The following is a 24,171-nucleotide window of genomic DNA, read 5'->3' as shown; positions in this document are numbered from 1 at the left end:
CTCAAAACCGCCAACAGGAAGTCCCACTCCACAGTATCAAATGCTTTTTCAGCATCTAGAGATATAAGCACTCGCGTACCAATATTGGAGTGTTCAGCCTGCAGGTTGAGATACAGACGCCTGAAGTTTAATGCCGCTGAGCGGCCAGGGACAAAACCGGTCTGGTCTCGGTGTATTAAGAGTTGTAAGACTGTGTTTAGTCTGCGTGCCAGAACGTTCGCAAGGATTTTAATATCATTTTGGATAAGAGATATCGGGCGGTAAGAACCACACTCAGCGGGATTTTTCCCAGGTTTGAGTATAAGTGAGATTACTGCCTCTCTCATGGTATATGGTAATATTTCTTGATTAAGTGCAGATTGGTATAATCGCTGGAGGTAGGGCGCTAGTTCCTTAGAGTATAACTTGTATAATTCTATGGGTAGGCCATCAGATCCGGGGGTCTTCGAGGAGGGGAAGGAGGAGATAGCATCACATATCTCATCAATCGAGATTGGAGCATCGAGCAATTGTACCTGTGACTCATTGAGTTGGGGAGTAGGGATATTGGCCAGATATTCTGTGATCTCCTGGACAGTTTTTGACACCTGTTTGGTATACAAATTCTCATAAAACCCTAGGAATCTAGACAATATATCCGACGGATCAGTTGTTTCTTGCCCATTAATATCTAGTATTGAGGCAATTACTTGGGGAGCTTCGCGCTGCCTAGATATTTTAGCGAGTAATGCACCACACTGATCACCCATCTCATACCAGGTCTGGCGTGCATATAATATTTTCCTGTTAGCCTTTTCCTTTAACAAGTTCTCATATTCGCGTAGTTTAGCCCTAAATTCCATCTCTGTTGCAGGATTGGGAGATTGGGAATATTCCAATTCTGCAGCTCGGTATTTCTTTTCTGCCCACTGCACTGATGCTGCATTATTAGATTTAATGCGTTTGATTTCTTTTCGATAAAGGTCTTTAAGAAACATCTTAGTGACGCTCCAAGTGGATGTAAATTGCACAGATTCACATTGCTGGTCAATAAATCTATGTATAGATTGCAGGACATGCGCTTCTTGTGAGACGCTATTTAGCCAATATGGACTAAGTTTCCATAGATCTGCCCTAGGTGGGAAGATCCATCTAAAGCTCAACACACACCATACAATCTTGGTTGTACAGATTTACCAAATCTATGTAGTATAAGGGCCAACAGATTCAAAATACCTTGAATGATTGATTGGATAAGCTCTTATACTACATGAAAGTGGTAAGATTGAACAACCAAGATTGTATGGTGTGTGTTGAGCCTAAGGGTCACTTTACAGGGCGTATGGTCTGATAAAACAGGTATACGGTATTCAATTTCAGTGCAGTTAGGCAGCAAGATTTTACTAACCAATATATAATCAATCCTCAATCCTTGATCTGGTGTGATGTGTGGCAGAGTAACATGAATATACTGGTGTACTGGGGTATTTACTGTGCCACACATCAACCACAGAAACCAAGTCAAGTATACGCACTATCTTAGAGGGGGATTGTGATGGCTGCGTCATTGGAAACTTATCTAGGTGAGGAAAAAACATATAATTAAAGTCGCCAAGCCAAATAGAGGGCAGATGTGGATAAGTTGCAGTAAAAGCCAGGGCTTTGTTAATTGTCTCATACCAAAAGGGTGGAGGTATATACAATGCTAACGTGGGTGTGTTAAATATTAAACAATGTAAGAAAATGTATCGGCCCTCGGGGTCTATTGCGCTTTGTATAATTTGAAAATGTACTCGCCTAGAGATGGCTAGAGTCACTCCACGAGATTGAGAATTAAAGAAAGACTGATAGCACCACCCAATCCAGGGTCTATACATGGATCGGCGAAGGGGTTCATCAAGGTGCGTTTCCTGCAGTGCAAAGATATCCACATCCATCCTCTTGAGGTGGTCTAAAATTGCTGTTCTCTTAACTTTATCCCTAATACCCCTGACGTTCCAGGTAAGGAAGGAAACTTTCTGGGTGCTCATCATGGGGGAAATACAATGTAATGTAACTGGCGGAGGATCCCTAATGTGCGCAGTCTGCATAGGCATGATAGCCTAAACAACATAGCTGATTTGTGAGGATAACTATATACAAATAGCTCCTTGCCTTCAAAACTAGGCCGGAGAACTCTCGATTTAACACTTCTGACACGCAGCTCGGGTCCACACACAGTAGCGGGAGATAACTTTCACGTAGAGTGCGATGAACAGCCGACTAAGTGTCAGAGGGGGTAATAAAGTAACCTTAAGAACATTGCAGGCGGAGGGCGAGAGCCCGCTCCCCAGCTTTTAATTGTTGCAATACACTCATATTTCAGAAAAGCCCAAATGTGGTCAAACATCGTGTCCGTTATACAGCACAATTGGAACATATATCTGCAGGGAGGGGAGGAGAGGGGAGAGAAGGGATAAAATATACAGTGTTCTGTCAGCAGGGGATAAGGTACTTAACCACTTTACCCCCAGCGGTACGAATTTCTCCGCCCCTTTTTTCCCTCCTAAAAAACCAGGGACGGAGAAATCCGTACCTTCCGCGCTACCGCCGCTGTCCGCGCGCACCCGCCGCTCGTGCACGCCGCTGCCCGCTCGCCCGGAGATCAATGAACGGGAAAATCCATTCCCGTTCGTTGATCTAGCCCCCGCAATGATCTGCTGCTTCTTTCAGAAACAGCGAGATCATTGTGCGTCTCCCAGCCTCCTACTGCTTCCTGTAAGCGTCCTTCCGGACGCTTACAGGTCGCATGTAAACAAACACTCTGTGGCCATCTTGTGGCCAAATAGTAAACTACACCCTAAAAGCATTTTACATATACAAACATTACATTTACACAATAAATTAACTCATTACCTCCCACACTCCCCAATTTTTTTTTTTTTTTTTTGTAATTAAAAAAAAAAAAAATACAATAAAAAAAAAAACATAAATAGTTACCTTAGGGACTGAACTTTTTAAATATTTATGTCAAGAGGGTATAACACTGTTACTTTATAAACTGCGGGCTTGTAATTAGGGATGGATGCAAAACTGAAAAAAATGCACCTTTATTTCCAAATAAAATATTGGTGCCAAACATTGTGATAGGGACATAATTTAAATGGTTTTATAACCGGGACCAACGGGTTAATACATTTCATGAGTTTTAATTACAGTAGCATGCTTTATTTAAAAACTATAATGGCCGAAAACTGAAAAATAATAATTTTTTCCCACATTTTTTCCTATTTCCCCATTAAAACACATTTAGAATAAAATAATTCTTGGCATAATGTCCCACCTAAAGAAAGCCTAATTGGTGGCAAAAAAAACAAGATATAGTTCATTTCATTGGGATAAGTAATAATAAAGTTATAGACGAATGAATGGAAGGAGCGCTGAAAGGTGAAAATTGCTCTGGTGGTCAGGGGGTAAAACCCCTCAGTGGTGAAGTGGTTAAAGCATTAAAGTTGTATACATGGCGGATCAGTTCGTATTGATCATTCATAGCGCTTTTTGTACTAGCTACAGGGTAACCTGAAGTTGTAGTAGGTGTAAGAATGCTACGTTCCAAAGTTTCTCGCTCAGCTAGTGCTGGCACTGTGCTGTATCACATTTTAAGGAATAAAGTAGGCAGTTTAATAAAAAAGGAATCTTTTTAGGTCACCATCTTAAGGGGGAGAAAAGACTGTCTTTTCGGAAAAAGAAAAAACGGCTTGTTAATGCGTAGTAGACTCAGGCCCTGTTTTTAGCAGATCTTGTATCCAGCCTGTCGAGTACCTTCTGTGACGTATCAAAAAAATAAGTCTTGCCGCCCGAGACCACTCGTAACTGAGCGGGAAACAGCATGGCATACTGCAAGTCAAGATTTTTTAGCTTCTTCTTCACATCTTGGAAACTGGCTCGCTGTTTCTGGGTTTCCAACCCAAAGTCAGGGAACCGAGAGATAGAGGCATTCTCGATCTGTATATTTCCTTTCTTGCTAAACGAAGGGCGGTGTCCCGTTCCCTGTAGTGGAGCATTCTAGCAATAAAGGTACGTGGAGGGGCACCGGGTAGCTTATTGTGTGTAGGCAGGCGATGGGCTCTTTCCACGGAGAAAGTGTCAGTGAAGGCCTCTCTGCCATATTGGTTAATTAGGAGCTTTTCCAGAAAGAGCTCAGGTTGATCCCCCTCTATGTTCTCAGGGAGGCCCACTAACCTGATGTTGTTGCGGCGTAAGCGGTTCTCAGTGTCCTCCTGTCTTGTTATTACAGAACGTATCTGATTTCGCATGGTGGACATCTCGCGGGGGATGTGCTTGGTGTCATCTTCAAGCTGTGAGATGCGTTGTTCAGCCGCCGTGACACGCTCTCGTAGGTTGCCCATGTCCGCCCGCAGTAGTTGGATTTCGGTGCGGACCTCCTCCACTTTTGCCGTGAGAGAATCGGTAAGAGTCGCCTGCAGAGTAGTTATGGCCTCCAGGATACGAGCGGTTTCCGGATTATCAGCCGGTTCTCCTTCCTCGTGGCAGACGCCATCTGGGGGGCCATTTTGCGCTGCTTGCCGGTATTTGTCCAGCGGGCCTATAGTCGCTCCCTTCTCCTTCTCCCTGTCTTTTTTGGGACCCATTTTGGTATCAATCGGATCAGCAGTCTTTCGGCAACAAAGTAAGGTATGGGTTATCCAAACCACCGGGCGAAATAAGTAGGATGAAGGCGGATAAAGACAGCTGGGGAGAGGAGCTCAGGAATCGCACGTCCGCTCACATGTCCAGTTCAGCCACGCCCCCCTCTTGGGGTATATTTTACAGGCAGCCTTCCATACAACACATACTGAGGACCTGAGCCCACTGACACAGGTGTGTCTGCTTACCAGCCACACATCAATGTTACAGATGCTGAAAAGCGGACAGACCTGCGTTAGTGAGCTCAGGCCCTTGGGAAAGTAGTGCTATGAAGACCAGGAGACTGGTCATATTATCAGTGTCACATCTGTTATGGCCTCTATATCTCTCTCTACATAGGATTCCTGTAACGTGCAAAGGAGTTACAAAAGAGATGACACAGAGAGCCCAATATAGTGTAGTATGTACCGACATTGATGCGTTAATTAGAGAGTACAAATTATACTCACAAACCAGGGTTACCTCACAGGAAACCACTGTGTAGGCAGGTGGGGAGTATTAGACCTGTCCCCACTCAGGATTAAGAAGTCGCTCTCTGTAGAAGGAAAAAGGGGGGTATAACCCTCCAGCCGGGGTGGATACAAGTATTTGCAATGTAAACCGGCACCAAAAGGATAAAATAGTTAAAATAGCTTGGAGGCAGTGGTGGACTTGCCTCCTAAAAGCAGACCCAAAACTGTCAATCTCAACAGGTAAAATATTTTTTATTGATCTACTCCACAGTATTTTCAACACGTTTCACAGGTATAGTCCTGCTTCTGCAGGCAGTAAAAATAGGGAACATACAACAGTATTTGGTCAGAGATGTACTCGGCGCCTCTGTCTGAATGAGTTATATCACCTATGGATTAGATTTAAACGATTGTTTGACCGTTCTCCTTCTCAGATTTGCCTGGACAACACCCCGACAACGGAGAAGGAGCTGGACACGGTGGAGGTGCTGAAGGCGATCCAGAAAGCCAAAGAAGCCAAAATCAAACTGAGTACCGCCGATAAAAAGGTATAACAGGAGCTCCCCGCCATGTGTTCCCAGGATTCTATACCCGTCTGTGGGAACGACATAGCGTTCATTCTGTGAATAGGATCCGTGTGTCATTATCTGCCATCATTGGCCAGAACAGGGGCGACTGTGGATTTTTCACTGAAGTCTTTTTAACATTTTATTCTTAAAATGTTAAATGTTAATTTTATATTTTCTTAAATTTTCCCAAAAATAATTTACCCTATTCCCCAACTTCAGGCCTTTTCAGAAAGTGTATTCACATTCCCCCAGACTTGTGAACAATATTTTAATATTATAATAATTTGGGCCATATCCGATTATTATTGGTCAGAAAGGTCATGTGACTAAGAGAACCGCTCCCGATCCCTAACCAATGGCCAATATGATTATACAGTACAGTAGCATTTGTAAAGCGCTTTTCTCCAGTAGGACGCAAAGCGCATAGATATTACTTCTATCAATGCAGGCTGGATGTGTTGCAGGGGAAATAGTCAGGTGTTCATAAATGCCAGACTGAAGAGGGGGCTATTCAGTGTGGCCTTAAAGTGTACCAGAGCTGATCAAATAGAAAGATGATACATACCTGTGGCTTCCTCCAGCCCCATCCTCTCCGATCGCTCCCATGCCGCTGTCCTTCTCTGCCCGCAGTGTCGGTACCGGGTCCCCGCGCTTTCATCAATCGGTTCCAGTCTAACGTAAGTGAAGTGCTCTGTTTGCATATCTCTCCAGCAGCCGCAGGAAAGACACGTAGAGGGCGCACTTCTCCTGCATAGCTGGCTGCGACTGATGTCAGTGACGGGAGCCGGTTCCCGAAGCTGCAGGCAGCAGAGGACCGCGGCGTGGGAGCGTTCGGAGAGGATGGGGCTGGAGGAAGCCACGGGTAGGTATAAAATCAGCTCTGAGTCTCTTTAAAGGAAACCAGAGATGGCTTCCTAGCCCTTATTTATACTTACCCAGGGCTTCCTCCAGCCTCATGTGCACTGGGGCCTCCCTTGCCATCCTCCTCGGCCCCTTCGTTCTGCTGCTTCCCTGTAATTCGGGCAGTCGCGGCCTTCTGCGCAGCTCAGCACCACTCGTCACACTCCTGTCCCCTGGAGCGTTCTGCACCTGCGCAGTAGTACTTCGCAGGCAGGGGGAGGGGCATGCGTGCCTGGGAAGAAGGCCTCGACTGGTGACAACTGACCGGATTACTGGGAGTGGTAGCACCAGAATGGAGGTACTGAAGAGGACGGCGAGGGAAGCCACAGTGCTTATGGGGCTGGAGGAAGCCCCAGGTAAGTATAAATTAGCAATGGTGCACCGTCTCTGGTACACTTTAAATGCTTTCAGGGATGGAGCTGTCCTGATTGGGTGTGGCAGGGAGTTCCAAAGTGTAGGGGAAGCATGACAGAAGGCTCTGTCTGCAAAGGGTTTGAGGTGTGCTCTGGGTGTGACCAAGATATTGAATCCTTTTGATCTAAGATTGGGGAGGGGGGGGGGGGTGTGATGCAGTTGTAAGACGTCCTTCAGGTATCCGAGGCCCGGATAGTGCAAGGATCTGACATAACACTGGGGTGGATTTACTAAACAGAGGGCTTAATTCATCCAGCAAAGCTGCTCAGGAGTTTTCAGTGTAGTTTTTTTTAATTTTTTTTTTTATTAAACGGTTTTAACTTTTACGTGGCGAGAATGTGCAATACTTGCTTGGGTCATATCTGAACATGGTAAGAATTGCTGAGAAGTTATTGCTGTAATACAGCAGAGAGAAGAGTACCTGTCTTAGATGCCTGTGCTTTGTCATGGACACGTTTACACATGTCCATTGCAGATTTTTGCATTGGGCCACTGTACAACAGCACATTTTTTTTCGGACAGCGATGTGTAGCTATTTTATCAAATGAAATCCCATGGCTCCACCCCCGACCGCAGGACACGGACACATGTACAGGTTGCAGTAACGCAGGCGTTTCTGCAGCCAGTGTTTATGTGAACGGGCCTTAAAAGAAGTTTGCTGGATCATCCAAAAGTCACCCTAGGCAGTTGCCTAGGGCCTGGAAACAGTCTCGGGGGCCTGCTGGGTGCTATCCCCCACCAAATCTTACTAATAAAAATACCCAGATGACCATCAGCGGTGGGCAAAAACTCCTATCTTGCTTGGGGCCCCCATTTCATATAAATCCTTTTTCTAGTCGGATCTCTTGGTATCTCCAATATATGCAGAAGTCTTCCAGCATTAGTATTTCAACCCCCCACCTTCCATTCATCTACTCAGGAAATAGAACTATAACCTCGACCTCCATAAGTGTGGATATTCGCTAATTTTTTAACTGTAGTTTTTTTAATGTAAATATATTACTGGGAATATTTTAGCAGATACAGTATAATATCTGAATAAGGATGTCCAGTGTTTTAAGTTTAGTGGACTTGTAAAGTGAAACCAAGGCCAGAGGGATATGGAGGCTGCCATATTTATTTTTAAGCAATCCCAGTTCTCTGGCTGCGCTGCGATCCTCTGCCTCAAATACTATTAGCCATAGCCCCTGAACAAGCATGCAGCAGATCGGGTGCTTCTGACATTAATGTCAGATCTGACAAGACTAGCTGCATGCTTGTTTTTGTGTGATTCAGACACGTCTGCAGCCAAATAAATCAGCAGGACAGCCAGGCAACTGGTATTGTTTAAAAGGAGACAAATATGGCAGCCTCTATATCACTCTCACCTCGGGTTAACTTTAAGTCGTTTGCACAATTTTCTGGATGTAAAAATGTAATAAATTGCACTTATTTGTACAAACGATGGTAGAGTTTTTCTGTAAGATTTTACACAGATAGTATTTTATGTAAAGGTGACATTCGCTGCCATTTTGCTTCCATTTCTACAATTGTGACCGAGATGTTTATGTTTTAGGAAAACGAGTGACATTAATAATGCAGGAGTTTGTTGGATCCTTTAATGAGATGAACAAAGCACTATTTGTAAAGTGCTGCGGTAATATTACCCATAATCCTTTGCGTTAAAGGGTGTGTCTGAGGGTCGCATAAATACGCCATTGTTCTCCCCAGGCTATTTTAGCTGGGTGCTCCGCCCGGCTAGTTTTGGTGAGCACCCGGCTGTCATCAGCTCACCTCCTCCTAAACTGTGAGCAGAGTTGCACACAGAAGCACCAGCGCAGCATTCTCTCATCTCGCCCCACCCAGCTACTTTTTCATGCCACCCGGCTGGAAACCGAATTCTGGGGAGAACACTGTAAGCTGCGTTTATAGCGTGGTATGTTGATGCACTGCTGCACACTGCAAAGTGGGTTAAATACAATGGCATTGAAATGCATTATTTCGCGACTTACTCAAAACCACAATTCCACAAGACGCCCACCAATCCTGATGGGTGTGAACTGCCCCTTACAGTTATGCTTGGTACACATGATGCATTTTTCCATCAGGTTAAGGGTTGAATCGATAATTTCGGACAGGTGTGGTCTGATTTACGATTGTTTGTTTGACACTTCTATATAAATCGATCAGAAAAACAAACACTGAACACTTACGGTATATCGCGCTTTTCTCTCTTATATCAAAGCGCCAGAGCTGCAGCCACTAGGATGCGCTCTATAGGCAGTAGCGGTGTTAGGGAGACTTGCCTAAGGTCTCCTCCTGAATAGGTGCTGGCTTACTGAACAGGCAGAGCCGACCCAGGTCTCCTGTGTCAGAGGCAGAGCCCTTAAAGTGAATGTTTACCGTTTAAAAAAAAAAAAGTCAGATACTCACCTAAGGAGAGGGAAGGCTCGGTCCTTATGAGCCTTCCCTCTCCTCTCCCGGTGCCCGGTCGCGCGCAGGATCCCCTGTGGCAGTATTCGACCAGTTCGGTCAAATACTGCCACTTCCGCAGCCGAAGGGAGGTTTCGGAAGCCTTCGGGAGCACTCGGGCTCCCGAGGACGGGGCCGCTCCATAGTACGCATGCGCGAGCGCCCTCTATGACGCACTCGCGCGTGCGTAGTATGGAGCGGCCCGTCTTCGGAAGCCCGAGTGCTCCCGAAAACCTCCGAAGTCCCTGCGGCGGTGGACGCGAACGGGGGAGCCAGCGCAGCACCGAGGGCATCGGGAGAGGAGAGGGAAGGCTCATTAGGACCGAGCCTTCCCTCTCCTTAGGTGAGTTTCTGACTTTTTTTTATTTTTCTAGTGGTACCTATTGGCCATCCAGCCAGGTCTGTAAAATCTACCAGAAATCTCTTTGGACCTGTCAAATTATCGATTCGATCGTCAGTCTGATGGGAAATTGCATGGCGTGTACCAAGCATGATAGTGTGAGCTGCACCTGGTAACTTCCTCCCCCTCTCAGTGCCTCTCAGTGCCTTCATATACATACAGGAGCTTCCCCCAAGCAGCCAGAAGATGTTTACATCCCCGTTTTATATGACAGTATTAATCATTTAACTTGTCCTCCTTTGTGTCATCATTGTATTGTTTGTATAATGTGATTACTAACTCTGTTCTATATTTATACACTGTCATGAGTCATGTGCTGTGCTTATAAACCATAATCACAAATAAAATATATAAAAATATATAAAGGAGTGTGACTTCTTACTGATGCACAGAAAAGCCACGGGCAGTAAGCTGAGATCCACGTGGCCTAAATAGCGTGGCTTCTTCTATACGGATGCACTGGTAATGCTCCTCTCTGCCTACAGCTGGAATAGTCATTGTACTGGGGAGTTTTCTTCCTATAAAAGCATTTTATTCATTGTTGCATTGTTGAGCTTATAATAAAGCGCTCGCTCATCTGTATTTCATTACGTGAGAAACTCCGCCCCCTTCCTTGGCAAAGCCGTTGTGGCCACCCCCACTTGCTTGCAACGGCTCGCACTCAGCTCAGCAACCATAATCTAGTGGCTGGGGACAGGGCGTGGCAGGCTGGTGGGAGTGGCCACAGACCTTCAGAAGAGTTTGGAGGGAAAATGGCTGCAGCTGTCTTGCTGACCGAGGGAGGGGTAGTTTCTTAAATGTAATTTATTACGGGTGAGTGAATAACCCTACCGCCCGCCAATCCTTCCAGCAGTAATAGAGCCCACTGGGGATGTTCGGTTAGATGCAGGATTTTGCAAATTTTGTATGCAAATATGTGCAGCTTGAAAATGCTCCAATCAAATTTTGCCTCAGCAAGATTTGATTGGTTCATGTTCAAGCTGCATAATTTTGCATACAAAAATGCAATATTTGCATACAAAAATGATTTGCATCACATTCACCATCTCTAAGGCTTTCCCACTAAGACGTTGCGTTAGATGCCACGTTAAGGTCGCATAACGAGCCCCTAACGCAACACATAGTGGGGTTGTAGCTGGACGTTACATTGAGCCACGTTAAGTGGCTCTTCATGCGTCCTGTGATGCGTACTTTTGGACGCATGCGGCATCACGTGGTCCCGCCCGGCCAATCGCCGTACAGAGCGGCCGCTTCAGGAAGTAAACACTGCACGTCACACCGTGCAGTGAATATTAATTAGCCATGTGGCTGGCCGAGGAGGAGGAGGGGAGACCTCCTCCTCCAACATTACTGAGCATGTGCAAACAGTCTAACGGGGCTTAGCCGCTTATAAAGCACTGCATGCAGCACATTGTTTTTACCTGCTGCGTTACAATGTAACGCAACGTGGGCAGTGTGAACAGCCCATTCATTTTTCATTACTGTGAGTTGGGCTGTGTTACAGGCTGCTCTAACGTGCGCCTGTAATGTCCCACTGTGAAAGCAGCTTACATTCACGCTCACTTTTTGTTTTTTCATGGATTGTCCTGTTTGATGGTACTTTCACACAGCATAAAGTCGCATCACAACGCAATTATATTGCAATGGTGTGTTTCCATCAGATCATCAGCAGTATGGCGCGATCTGTCAGAATAATTTGCAGTACGCTGCGTGGTTACACCTGCAGCGGAGCATACTTTTATGTACGGTTTGCGGCACATCGCGCAATATGTACTGCTACTTTTCAAAATTTGCATTTCTGGTTTTCAGGGTGCGCAACATATCGTGTGTAGTGTGAAAGCACCCTGAGAGTACATGGCTCTCTGCACATATGTGTTTAGTCGAACAAACTGATATCAGGGATTGGTCGCTCAGCTCTTAGTTCCCCAACAAAACTTGTAGCTGTCTTTTGCCTCTGACTTGACAGGTTTTGGTTTATAATGTCAAACGGCTGTTGCATCAAATTTGTCCATTTCCACATGACATACATTTGCATGAAGTTTGCACCAATGCCTAATTACCAGCATCTCAGTGTCTAGTCCTCTTCTTGGTCAATACATGTGAGATCCAGGAAGCAATCTGTGTTTTCCCGATTCAAAATCGAGGCGGGAATCTCGGTCATTTTAGCCACTTTTTTAAATTTGAGTAGAATCTAAAAATCAATCAGAATGTAACTACTGCTAGTTTTCTACAGCTCTGTGCAATCAGCACTATAAAAAAATAAATAAATTCAAAGCTGAAGGTCTGACAATAGCCAATTCTGACGTTCCCGTTTTGGAGAAGCACTTGTGTTAAATAGAGTTGATCATTTCATCCTACGGAAGGAGAGGATTTATGGGCAGGGGTGTGTGTGACAATTTAATTCTAGGCTTCTGATTGGCTAGTCATGATCATGTGGTAAGCTCTCCCTTCTGCCTCTTGTGTAGGCTAAAACAGGAAGCTGTACGGACACATGATCACAACCAGCCAATCAGAGGGTCACATGATCAACCCTATCACATGTTTCCCAGGCATTCTCCTCAAGGAGAATCTCTTCAGAAAAAGTTTATTTCTAACTTTCTAAATCCTCCTTCGATGTCTTAAAGAGAACCAGAGATGAAGCACCCTCATGTATTTTACCTTATAAATCAGTGGGAACATGACAGTAAACACCTAATCTGCTCTTTGTTACATTGTTCTCTGTTTAATTTGCCTGTTATCACCTCTAAGATAAGAATCCCGACTAAGCAGTTGGCTGGCTTTGCTACAGAATAATTATAGCTGAGACTGTGTTCTCTTTGCTGTCTTCAAGTCCAAGCCTGCCCCCTGCTGGCTTTGCTCAGAAATCATTATAGCTGAGTCATTATAGCAAAGCCAGACTCAATGCACAGTCCGGGATTCTTATCTCAGCTAGATAACAGACACTTTTAGCAGTGAGGATGAAACAGAGGGCAGGGTAGGTGTTTTCTCTAATGTTCCCACTGATTTCTATGGTAAAATACATGAGGGTGCTTCGTCTCTGGTTCACTTTAAATCTCTGACGCTGGATTCAATTGGTTGGTTGTGTCCTCTAATAGGGATGGGTAAATAAGATACTAATACTTCGGGCTTGCATGGAAATTTCATGCAAACGGTATGCTGATTTGAATTGGGAGGATCCAAACATTGGATTGGTCCAATTCCAACCTGCATACATTTTGCATTAAACTTGCATGCAAATTATCATCTCATCAATCTCTGGTCTCTAGCTCTCCCTAAAGCATGGTACACAGCTTCAGTTATGATTGGCCGTTTTTACGCTCTCCGTGTAGTATGAGGACCAGAAGATTTTAAACGCTATAAAATGATTGTAGGTAAACCCTCATACTACACGGAGGTAGTAAAATTGGCCAATCTAAATTGGATGTGTGTACCAGGCTTAAGGGAGCATACACTTCTCCAATTTTTATTGGCCAATTTCACCACCTCCTTGTAGTATGAGGGTTTACCTACATATCCTACTCATAGTATTCAAAATCTGTTGGCCGTCATACTACATAAAGATGGTATAATTGGCCAATCAAAATTGGGTGTGTGTAACCACCATTTTTTTTTTTATTTTTTTTTTTGCCTGACCGTTTTTGTCACAGCATTTGAGGGGAATTGGTCATTTTTTACAGGAATATCAATCTACCAGAGCTTCCAACATCTTGAAGATGCTGGACTGAGAGCCAATATACTGACATTGGACATGGGCGAAAAAAACTGATATTTAATGTAATTTTAGTAGTTCCTGTTTTGACCGTTCAGTTATATCGTTGTTTTGCTTCTAAAATTAAAGGAAGGTACTTTGCTTTTATATATTTTTTTTTTAGTCTTCTCTACACTTTCCCTACAAGCAGAAATTTCAGGCAAAAAAATAAAACTCTTTTGTAGACAGTAAGGGCCCTTTTCCACTAGCAATCGCTAGCGTTCACGCTGAACGCTAGCGATTGCTGAATCGCAAAAGAAAAAAAATTCCCAGCGATTTCCTGACGTTTGCCATCGCGATTTTGCTATGCTATGCACCGCATAGCAAAATCACGGTAATAATCGCTCCGCCGCGCGATCGCGATCAGGCAAAAAAACGAATCGCGGTAGTGGAAATTACCTACCGCGATTCCTATGTTAAAAAGCAAACCGTAGCGACTTTAAAATCACTAGCGGTTTGCGGTTTTGCGATTCAGCCATCGCAAACGCTATAGTGGAAAAGGGCCCTAATTCTGCATATAATGTAAAGTATACGTTTGGTAGATTACGTAATCCAGCAGCAAAATCAATGCAGACTATTTTCTTCAGTATTTCCTGCCTCATGCTGCTGACTCACATTTCTACTGACTGGAGGAGTTCTGATGGACAGTGAGGAGGCTGAACCTGCAAGCAGGCGTGTACCCCTATCCTATAAGCTAATATCAGCTAAGGCATAACCCAGCATGGGGTGTACATAACCAATGTGGTGAGATTTCACTCCCTCACTTGCATTCTTTCAACCTGTACACAGCTTGTTGCAGATCGACTGGAAAGGTGAGCTGACAGCATGAGTCAATGTAAGCTGACAGCATGAGTCACTTAACACTTTCACATAAGATAGGCAAGCAATATAGGGAAACGTTGTATGGGACACTTTTGCTGCTGGATTACACACTCTTTTGCATGTGTATACTTAATTTTTTATACAGGAATACTGTCTGCCTAAGGGTTTTAGTTTTTCCTGTAGTTGTTTATACTTTGTTTGCTTGAGTGATTATTTGGAAGACTTTAGGCACAATCACTCATGATACAGCCAGTATTAATGACTCTGCAGTGATGGTCAATGAGAGAGTAATGATTGTATGCAGATTGGAGTTTGTATGCTAGCTGCAATCCTTAACCTTTAATTGGCTTTCTCCAGTGTGTGTTGTAGGACAGGAAGCTAGGGTGCGCTGTCACATGACTGCAGGATAATTGATGTTCTTGTTTAGGAGCAGAGATGTAATTTAGTAAAGGGCAGCCAGTCTCTTCCTGTGATTGTGGTCCTTGTGTTGTCTTCCTCTCGTCTCACACTCATGTCTGTCCCTTTATTTGTCAGATGAGCGAGGACTTCCGGCTCGCTGCGTCCAGCTCTGCTATCTCTCCAACCGCTTCCTCCTCTGTCTCTCGGTCTGCTGCCTCCAGCCCAGGTAATCATGTATGTATCTTCTGGCTGCGGCCGCTGTCCTGTGTGCTCAGTCTGTCAGCCCCAGTCTCCTCTCTTTCCATTCGTGCTGATTCTGAGCTTGTCTGAAAATGTTTGACAGCATCTGTGTAAGGCTGCATCTCCACTTGTGCGGTGCGAATCGCCGCGGTAAAAATTCGCATGCGAATGCAAAATTTGCATGCGGGACCATGCGAATTTTCACGCGAATTTGCAAGCGAATTCGCATGGATGACGATGTATGCGAATTTAACTATGGCAGTGCTGGTGTGCTTTTCCATTGTTTCCATGCGAATTCGCATGAAAATTCGCATGAAAATTCGCATACCCAAACCTCATGCGAATTTCCTATTAAATACATTGTATGCGATTCGCATAGCGGTATGCGAATTCTGATGGCTCTGCCATGCAAATTTTTTCTGCACAGAAAAACGCAAAAGAATCCTGACAAGTGGAAACAGTCCCATTCACTTGTATTGCTATGCGAATTTTCATGCGAAAAACGCATGCGAATTCACGATAGTGGAAATGAGCCCTAAGGCCTGGTTCACACTAGGTTCGGAAACGTATTCGTGGCTCCGTTTTTTTGAGCCCGGATTAAAACCAAAGCCACGGATAGCAATGTTAAAAATAGCAGCCGTCCTCACCCAAGAAAAAAAACAGATCTGTCTGCGTTTGCGGGGACCCATTTTTTAAAACCTGAACGGACAGTCCGGATTTGCTGCATTTTCACAGACCCCGGATACACGCAGGGGTAGTGAAAAGCAATGGGAAAACGGATCCCCATCTTCACAGGCAGTTTTGGACACAAACTGATCCGTTTCTGTGTCACAGCCTGTGGGTGAGAGTGGGCCGCCATGCTGGAGGGGTAAAGCAGGCAGGACTGGGTTGGCAGCGGGGAGGGGGGGGGGAGTCGTCGTCCCCCATCCCCCCCTCCCTCACCTGGGTCCCCGCTCCCCCTCCAGCTAGTTTCAATAATTTAAAATCAATATAATGTAGCAGGCGGTGAGCGGGGAACTTACTTCCTTGCGTCCCACCGCTGCCGTGTCACTTCCTGTAATGCCGTCCTCTGATGTACATTGGACGGCATTACAGGAAGTGACACGGTGAGTGGTGGAGCGCAAGGAAGTAAGTTCCCTGCGCACCAACTGCTACATTATATTGATTTTAAATTATTGAAACTAGCTGGAGGGGGAGCGGGGAAGGGGGGACCCAGGTGAGGAAAGGGGGGGGGGGAACCGACACCCCTTCCCCACCGCTACCCCTGCTGCCACCTTCCTGCCTGCTTTCCCGTCCAGCATGGTCATATCCTGCTGAGGTAAAATTCGATTTGTCCATTTTTAATCTGCATAAATTTGCATAATCCTGCATCAACCCAAAATGTGCATCGCCTTGACCTTCCCTAATTATCACCACCAATATAGACGGCTGCTACACAAGTCTTTTTTGCTATTTTAAAGTGGTATAAAACTCTGTATTTCTTCTTTGGTCTAAAAGATTTACAGCATTAAACCTGCTACCAGAAATCAAAATTGAAGTAGAACTGCGTTCTTGACGTACAACTGTAGTGAGAGAGATCTGAAGGCTGCCATATTTATTTCCTGTTAAACAATCCCAGTTGCCTGGCAGCCCTGCTAGTCTGTTTGGCTGCAGTAGTGTCTGAATCACATCAGAAACAAGCATGCAGCTAGTCTCGTCAGATCTGACAATAATGTCAGAAACACCTGATTTGCTGCATGCTTGTTCAGGGGCTGTGGCTAAAAGCATTGGAGGCAGAGGATCAGCAGGGCTGCCAGACAACTGGTATTAAAAGGAAATAAATATGGCAGCCTCCGTATACCTCTCACTTCAGTTTTTCTTTAAGGTTGCCATACATCTAGCGATTAAGCGATTGACTTTATTGGCCAATCAACTTTAGTGGTTGATCGAAAGTCAATTGACTACTGGCGCACACCCCACTAGTGAAATTGTCTGCAATTCACCTTCACTAATCAATCCGACTAATGTTGTGCCTTCATGCTCTGAATGCTAAAATCGATGATATGAGAACAGCAGCCTGTCATTGCCTATCATCTGTGACGTGCTTGTGCATAGCTGCTACACTACAGCATCATCCGGCCTGCACAGAAATGTGGACAGAGAAGCACACTATCAGTACTATACCTGCAATACCTGGTGACCCCTATGCTTCCTGTGCAAGCTGCTGCCTGATTACTGAGGGAATTGCCTGTCATCTGTGACTTGCTTGTGCATGGCTGCAATGGTACAGTATCATCCAGGCTGCACAGACATGTGGACAGAGGAGCACACTATCAGCACTGTATCTGCATTACCTGGCGCGACCTATGCTTCCTGGGGACGCTGTTGCATGATTGTTGCATACAAATTCCTGCATACTGAGCACTGTGCATTGTCATCTAGCTTAGACAGTCTGTGCTCGCTTGCTGAAGCATTGAAAAGTAAAAATAACTGCAAATTATTGACTGAATTAAGATCCAGTACTATAATATACTTTATGTGCTTGAGTATGACCATTTCTGGCATAGTTAAGTACTTTTCCTGGTCCCTTGGAGTTTACTATAAAGGGTTTCTACTGTATTAGGCTGAAGTCGCACATGCGTAGCCTGTCCAGGCACCAAACGCGTCATCACACCGGTCTCTATAAGCATCCTGCGCATGCGCAGTTCAGTCTGTAGAGAAACGCGCATGCGCAGGACTCTAACGGCGACACATGCATTATTACGTGCTAGGTGTGCGCATGCACAACTTCAGCCGAAGTCACCGGATTACCAGAGCCACCAGCGGGACCGTGGAAGGGACCCAGAGGATGTCGGGACCTCGCGGGCTACGGGGGGTTGGAGGAAACCCCAGGTAAGTCCAGATTTTAATTTTATGCCTTTGCTCTGGGTCCCTTTTTAATCCTGCTTGAAGGTAATAAATAAAAAACAAAAACTGAGTACTTCCAAAACTGATCAAACGTTTAGTTTGCTACCTTGGCAACGGTACTGTGTGTGGAATATTGTTACGTATGCCAGTCTGGAAACCCTCACCTCGCTGCAGGAGTAATAAGCTGCACAGAGCAGGAGCCATTAGTGACACCCGGGAGATCTGAAAATAAACCCTAATATAATTATATGAGAAGCATTGCCAGAGCAGGCTATTCGCTATAGCTGCAGTATACTGTATATAACAACCGCCGACACGTGCCCAGGAGTATCACACAGAGTGCCCCGGATCCATGCCAGAACAGTGGGAACCAAACCTTATTCATCCCAGTTCTCTGGATCTCTGTATATGTTACGGCCAGAACCCGAAGTTTGGCCACTTTGCGTTCTGGCCGGCCACTTCGGGTTCTGGCCGGCCAATGTGCGAACTGGCTGCTGCGCTGCGGCCAATGTGAGGAATGAAATGATTGCAGTAAAGATTAATGTGTGTTCTGGCCGTCTCGCTGCGGCCAAATGTGTCAAAAGTGCATTCATTCATTTAATGAAATTAAGCCGGAGGCTTTCTCTCCTCCCCGCCTCTCTCTCTCTCTCGGTCAGCCGGCGGGGACATGCGTGTCCCCAAGATTCGTTCGTCGCGCCAGGGCAGCAGAGCGGGGAGGCTGCAGACATTTCTTCTGCCAGCACCCGCTCTGCAGAAACGAACAGCAGGATTCCCTGCTGCGACGAACGACTCCGGGGGGACACGCATGTCCCGCCGGATGCCAGGAGAGAGAGAGAGGCAGGGGGGAGGAGAGAAAGCCGGCGGCTTCATTTGCTACATTGCCGCCGGCTTAATTTCATTAAATGAATGAACGCATTTTTGACACATTTGGCCGCAGCGAGACGGCCAGAACACACATTAATCTTTACTGCAATCATTTCATTCCTCACATTGGCCGCAGCGCAGCGGCCAGTTCGCACATTGACCGGCCAGAACCCGAAGTGGCCGGCCAGAACGCAAAGTGGCCAAACTTCGGGTTCTGGCCGTAACATATATAACAAACGCTGACACGTGGCAGCGAGGCTCACACAGAGTGCCACGTATCCATTCCTGAACTATACCACGCTGCCATAGACCAGCAGAGTGGCAGCGTATCGATGCTCTAGATCAGGGGTAGGGAACCTATCGCTCGGGAGGTAGATGTGGCTCTTTTGATGGCTACATCCGGCTCACATACAAATCAGTTAGGGGTTGATTCACTAAGCTACACGGCTCAAGCAGCGCAGCTTAGTGTGGCAGCGCAAGTATCATTTTCAAAGTAGGCCCGCTACTGCTGTAGCATGCACTACTAACTTACTCACTACTGCTGTTGCATGCACTACTAACTTACTCACTACTGCTGTTGCATGCACTACTAACAAACTCACTACTGCTGTTGCATGCACTACTAACTTACTCACTACTGCTGTTGCATGCACTACTAACAAACTCACTACTGCTGTAGCATGCACTACTAACTTACTCACTACTGCTGTAGCATGCACTACTAACTTACTCACTACTGCTGTTGCATGCACTACTAACTTACTCACTACTGCTGTTGCATGCACTACTAACAAACTCACTACTGCTGTTGCATGCACTACTAACTTACTCACTACTGCTGTAGCATGCACTACTAACTTACTCACTACTGCTGTTGCATGCACTACTAACTTACTCACTACTGCTGTAGCATGCACTACTAACTTACTCACTACTGCTGTTGCATGCACTACTAACTTACTCACTACTGCTGTTGCATGCACTACTAACAAACTCACGCTACCCCAAAACTAATGGCTGCTCCAATTGTCCTACTCTGGGCCCTGTCAGGTCCAGTGACTTTGTAGATCGAGATCTCCGACTTTTGATTGGCCCAATAGGCTTCATGTCACTTGACAGGCAGCCAATTGGGCCAAAGTTTAGGGATCTCGTCCTACAAAGTGAATCAACCCCCAAGTCAGCTAGCTAATTGTACAAGCTGTTAGTCGGTATTTCTCCTGTCTGGCTCTCGGGGAAATTGCTGATGAAACTGAAACCCAAGAGAAGCTGAAGGCGTGTCTTGACACTTCCGCTGCCCGGAGGATCCACTGTATACACATCACCATGGCAACAGGAATGTGAGCCCTCTGCTGCGCATGCGCACAGTGTCAGTTTAAAACATATTGTATGGCTCTCACGGAATTGCATTTTAAAATATGTGGTGTTTATGGCACTCTCAGGCAAAAAGGTTCCTGACCCCGGGTCTAGAGCTGCTAACACTCCACCACAGTGGTAACCACACCCTATTCAGCCCAGTTCTCTGGATCTCTGTGCAGAAGTTTGATGCAGCAACTCAGCAGGTAATATTAAAGTTTTGCACCTCACACAAAAACAAAAGCTCATCTGCCAAGCTTTTATAATGCCCTCTGTTTATACATGGTAATTCGATTACCTCTACAGCCTGGTGCACAACTTCAACTTTCATTGGTCAATCACTGACCAATTGTAGTGATGCTCAAATCCGATCTGGGAGATACCCGGATAGTTGCTATCCTGATATCTCCCAGTAAACCTGTGCGGGGTGGGTGGGGGGTCAAGCTTACCTGTCTGACGTCTTCTTCGTCCGTCCCTTGGCCCCTCCCACGATGCGGTCCAAGCGACGGTCACGTGAGTACACAATTCCTCCTTCCGGGTTGAAGGAGGAAGTGTTTGTAATCACGTGATGCGTGTGGACCGCATCGTGGCAGGCGCCGAGGGACGAAGAAGACGTCATACAGGTAAGATTGACCCCCCACCCGCCCAACCCGCACAGGTTTACTGGTAGATATCCGGATAGCAACTATCCGGGTATCTCCCGGATCGGATTTGAGCATCACTGACTAATTTTACAACCTCCATGTAGTATTAGGCCCAGTGTACACCACAAACCTCTAGCGGATCCGCAAATGCTAGTGGTTTTTAGAGCGATTCTAGGCATGTTTAGAGCGATTTTCTACACATGCCTAGCGTTTTTTGGGAGCGTTTTTGTGTAGCAGATTTCATTTATTGTTACAGTAAAGCTGTTACTGAACAGCTTCTGTAGCAAAAACGCCTGGAAAACCGCTCTGATCTAGTGTTTTTCAGAGCTGTTTTCCACTTTCCTATACTTTACATTGAGGCAGAAACTCCTCAGAAATCAAAAAATTCTGCAGGACCCAAGTTTTCATTTCGGGAGAAAAACGAGCCGCTCTGGTGTGCACCAGCCCATTGACATTCATTAGCCAAGCGGTTTTCAGCCCAAAAGCGTTTTTAAAAACGCTCCAGAACCGCTGTTGGTGTGCACCAGCCCTTAGAGTTTACCTACACACAATCTGCTCATAGCATTCAAATTCTGTTGACCCTCTTGAGGTGGTAAAATTGGCCAAATGTAGCTGAAGGTGTTTCTCAGCTAAATAAACCAAGTTTGTCCAGCATTTCTTGGTAAGTGAAACCTTCTATCCCACTGATTCATTAAGTTGCCCATCTTTGCACCTGTTGTAGAATGTTAATATCCCTCCTATAGTGCAGTGCCCAAAACTGTACCCTAAAGTCCAGATGTGGTCTCACAAGTGATTTATACAAGGGGAGTAGTGTGTGCCCCACCCCCTGCATCATGTCCCCTCCCCTGCATCATGTCCCTCCCCCCCTGCATCATGTCCCCTCCCCCTGCATCATGTCCCCTCCCCCTGCATTATCCCATATTCCAGATGTGGTCTCACAAGTGATATATACAGAGGGAGTAGTGTGCCCCTCCCCCTGCATCATGTCCCCTCCCCCAGCATCATGTCCCCTCCCCCTGCATTATCCCATACTCCAGATGCGGCCTCACAAGTGATTAATCATGAGATGCTTGTATACTACTTCCCTGTATAAGTGTTGACATTGGGGTTATTGACCCATCAACACACTTCAGCTATTTAAATAACCTGAGTTCGAAGAGTTGTGCTAGGTACACACCATACAATTTTATGGCAGATTTAATTGCCAGATTGATTTCCAACATTTTCCGATCGTTTTTTAATCTTCCTTTTTTTTTTTTTAATCGATTTTCATAGAACCGAAAATTGATTGAAAAAAGGAGCCAAAAAACGATTTAAAAACACAATCAGAAAATCCAAAAATCGATCGAAATTCAGATCGGACATGTTGGAAATCGATCTGGCAGGTAAATCTGCCAGAAAATTGTATGGTGTGTAATTAGTATAACCCTACTGATTTTATTGCCTATTTTATGCATCCCAGAGTTTTATTTGCTTTAGCTACCGCTGTTTGGCATTGAATATGGTTGCCTAGCCTATCGCCTAGTGAACATTTAACATCACTCTGTGCAATCTGTCCCTTAACCAGTTCTCTATACACACACATTGGCCTCGATTCATAAAGCATTCCCGCATGCGGGAATGCTGAAAACGGCTCACTTTACCGACCACACAGCAGAATCTTTATTCATAAAGGCTTTTTCCGCATGAAAAGCCGACTTTCGCGAGCAGAGTGATAAATCACCGCCTTGCGCGGTGATTATCATAGCAAAAGTAACAAGTAGTCAATTCATAAAGATTAGAGGAAGCGGTATGCGGACGGGGATTACCGCTACCTCTGATTTGGCGAGAAGCGTGCGGATTACAGTGCAGTGAATGGGACAGACCTCCCAAGCAGCTGCAGAGAGAACACCGCACGGAGGGACTCCGCCTGCTTCTCCTGTTTCCGCATGTCTCCTGACAGCCTAACGCCTGCCTACAGCGGAATATCTCCGCACGCCTGTCACAACTAGCAACATTTTTATGAATTACCACCCTGAAGGCGGAAATACCGACAGCGGTGTTTCCCCGCTCGACTTTCCCCGCTCGACAGCACTTTTATGAATCGAGGCCATTTTCTACTAGTCCCTGTATCCTTCTGCACCAGGCCATTGTGGGGATCAGTGTCAAATGACTTTGCAAAGTCCAAATGCACTACATTTATAATATAGAAAATCTACATTCACATTCTCCACTTTATAAAAGCTGAGAATATTGGTAAGACAATACGGTGGTGGTGGTGGTGGTGGTGGTCCGCCGTGTGTGCCCGGCATCCTGGCCCCCTCCTGTCCCAACGGCTTTCCGTGCGGCACATGCGCAGTAGCGCAAACCCACGGACAAAGGAACAGGAGTGTACGCCGGGACACGGGACAGGAGTGTACGCAGGGACAGTTAGGTTTTATTGTATAGGATTGACTAGTAAAAAAGGCTCACCAAAAACCAAGCGCTAGGCCACAGCCGCAGCCCCCTGACGCCCCCCCCCCCCCCCCCCACATGCACGAGCACTGGCTGGAGTTCACCCCCAACGCAGGGACGGGTTTTATTAGACAGGATGTATAAAGTGCCAACATATTCCATGGCGCTGTACAAGGTAAGAAACCAACATGGGGTACATAATAATACAGACAATGGTATACACAGAATATAGACACTGGTACACAATACAGAACTGATGATTACACTGACAAAGGTAACATGATAAAGAAAATGACTAACAAATTCCAAGACACAAAAGGGTGAGAGAGCTCTGCCCTTCCCAGCTTACAGTCTGAAGGAATGGGAGGGGGAGGTGCAAGAGGTGGGGCGATATACAGTATTCCTACCTGGAGGCCGAGACCCATATGCAATTAGCTTTTGATCCTGAGTTTTCTTCAAGGCAACATATTTTTTTAAACAACTTTTCAGCACTTTGCAATTCAAAAAATAGATAAAGTACTATCAAAATTATTTTGAGTGTTTTTCTCGCTTGCTGGTGATTTAAAAAAAAAAAACACTTTATTTAGAAGGTGTAAAAAAATCACCTAGAAAAACGTAATTGCATTTATGGCTCGTGTGTTTTTTCACGTACGGAGTACAACTTGGCCAGAGATCAAAGGGGGAATGGGCTAAGGAAAAAGTGAGTTTTGAGGGAGTGCTTCATGATTTGAAAGGTTGGAGAGTGAGGGATGTGTTGTGGCAGGAGATTCCAGAGGAGAGGTGCAGCACATGAGAAATATTGTATATGTGAATGTGAGGAGTGATTCTAGAGGAGTACAACAGAAGGTCATGTGCAGATCTGAGATTGCAGCTGGGTTGGTATCTGGAAACTAGTGAGGAGATGTACAGGAGAGACTGTGGAGAGCTTTGT

The 24,171-nt window shown here is 45.6% G+C and overlaps 1 protein-coding gene across 6 annotated transcripts in view; it reads left to right on the top strand.

Annotated features, from left to right (window-relative positions):
* NISCH (nischarin) overlaps positions 1 to 24,171 on the top strand; it is a 151,051-nt gene that overhangs the window by 81,876 nt on the left and 45,004 nt on the right. For 4 of the 6 annotated variants that reach the window (XM_068251897.1, XM_068251896.1, XM_068251895.1 and 1 more), the window contains 2 exons: positions 5,552 to 5,665; positions 14,956 to 15,046. In XM_068251897.1, the coding sequence (XP_068107998.1) occupies positions 5,552 to 5,665; positions 14,956 to 15,046 (205 nt within the window). Of the gene's footprint in view, positions 1 to 5,551; positions 5,666 to 14,955; positions 15,055 to 24,171 lie in introns of all 6 variants that reach the window. The other 2 variants (XR_011023797.1, XR_011023798.1) reach the window with 2 other exon arrangements.

The sequence above is a fragment of the Hyperolius riggenbachi genome, chromosome 9, assembly GCF_040937935.1.
Source record: "Hyperolius riggenbachi isolate aHypRig1 chromosome 9, aHypRig1.pri, whole genome shotgun sequence".
NCBI classification, from domain to species: Eukaryota; Metazoa; Chordata; class Amphibia; order Anura; family Hyperoliidae; genus Hyperolius; species Hyperolius riggenbachi.
This window is presented reverse-complemented; position numbering and strand designations above follow the sequence as displayed.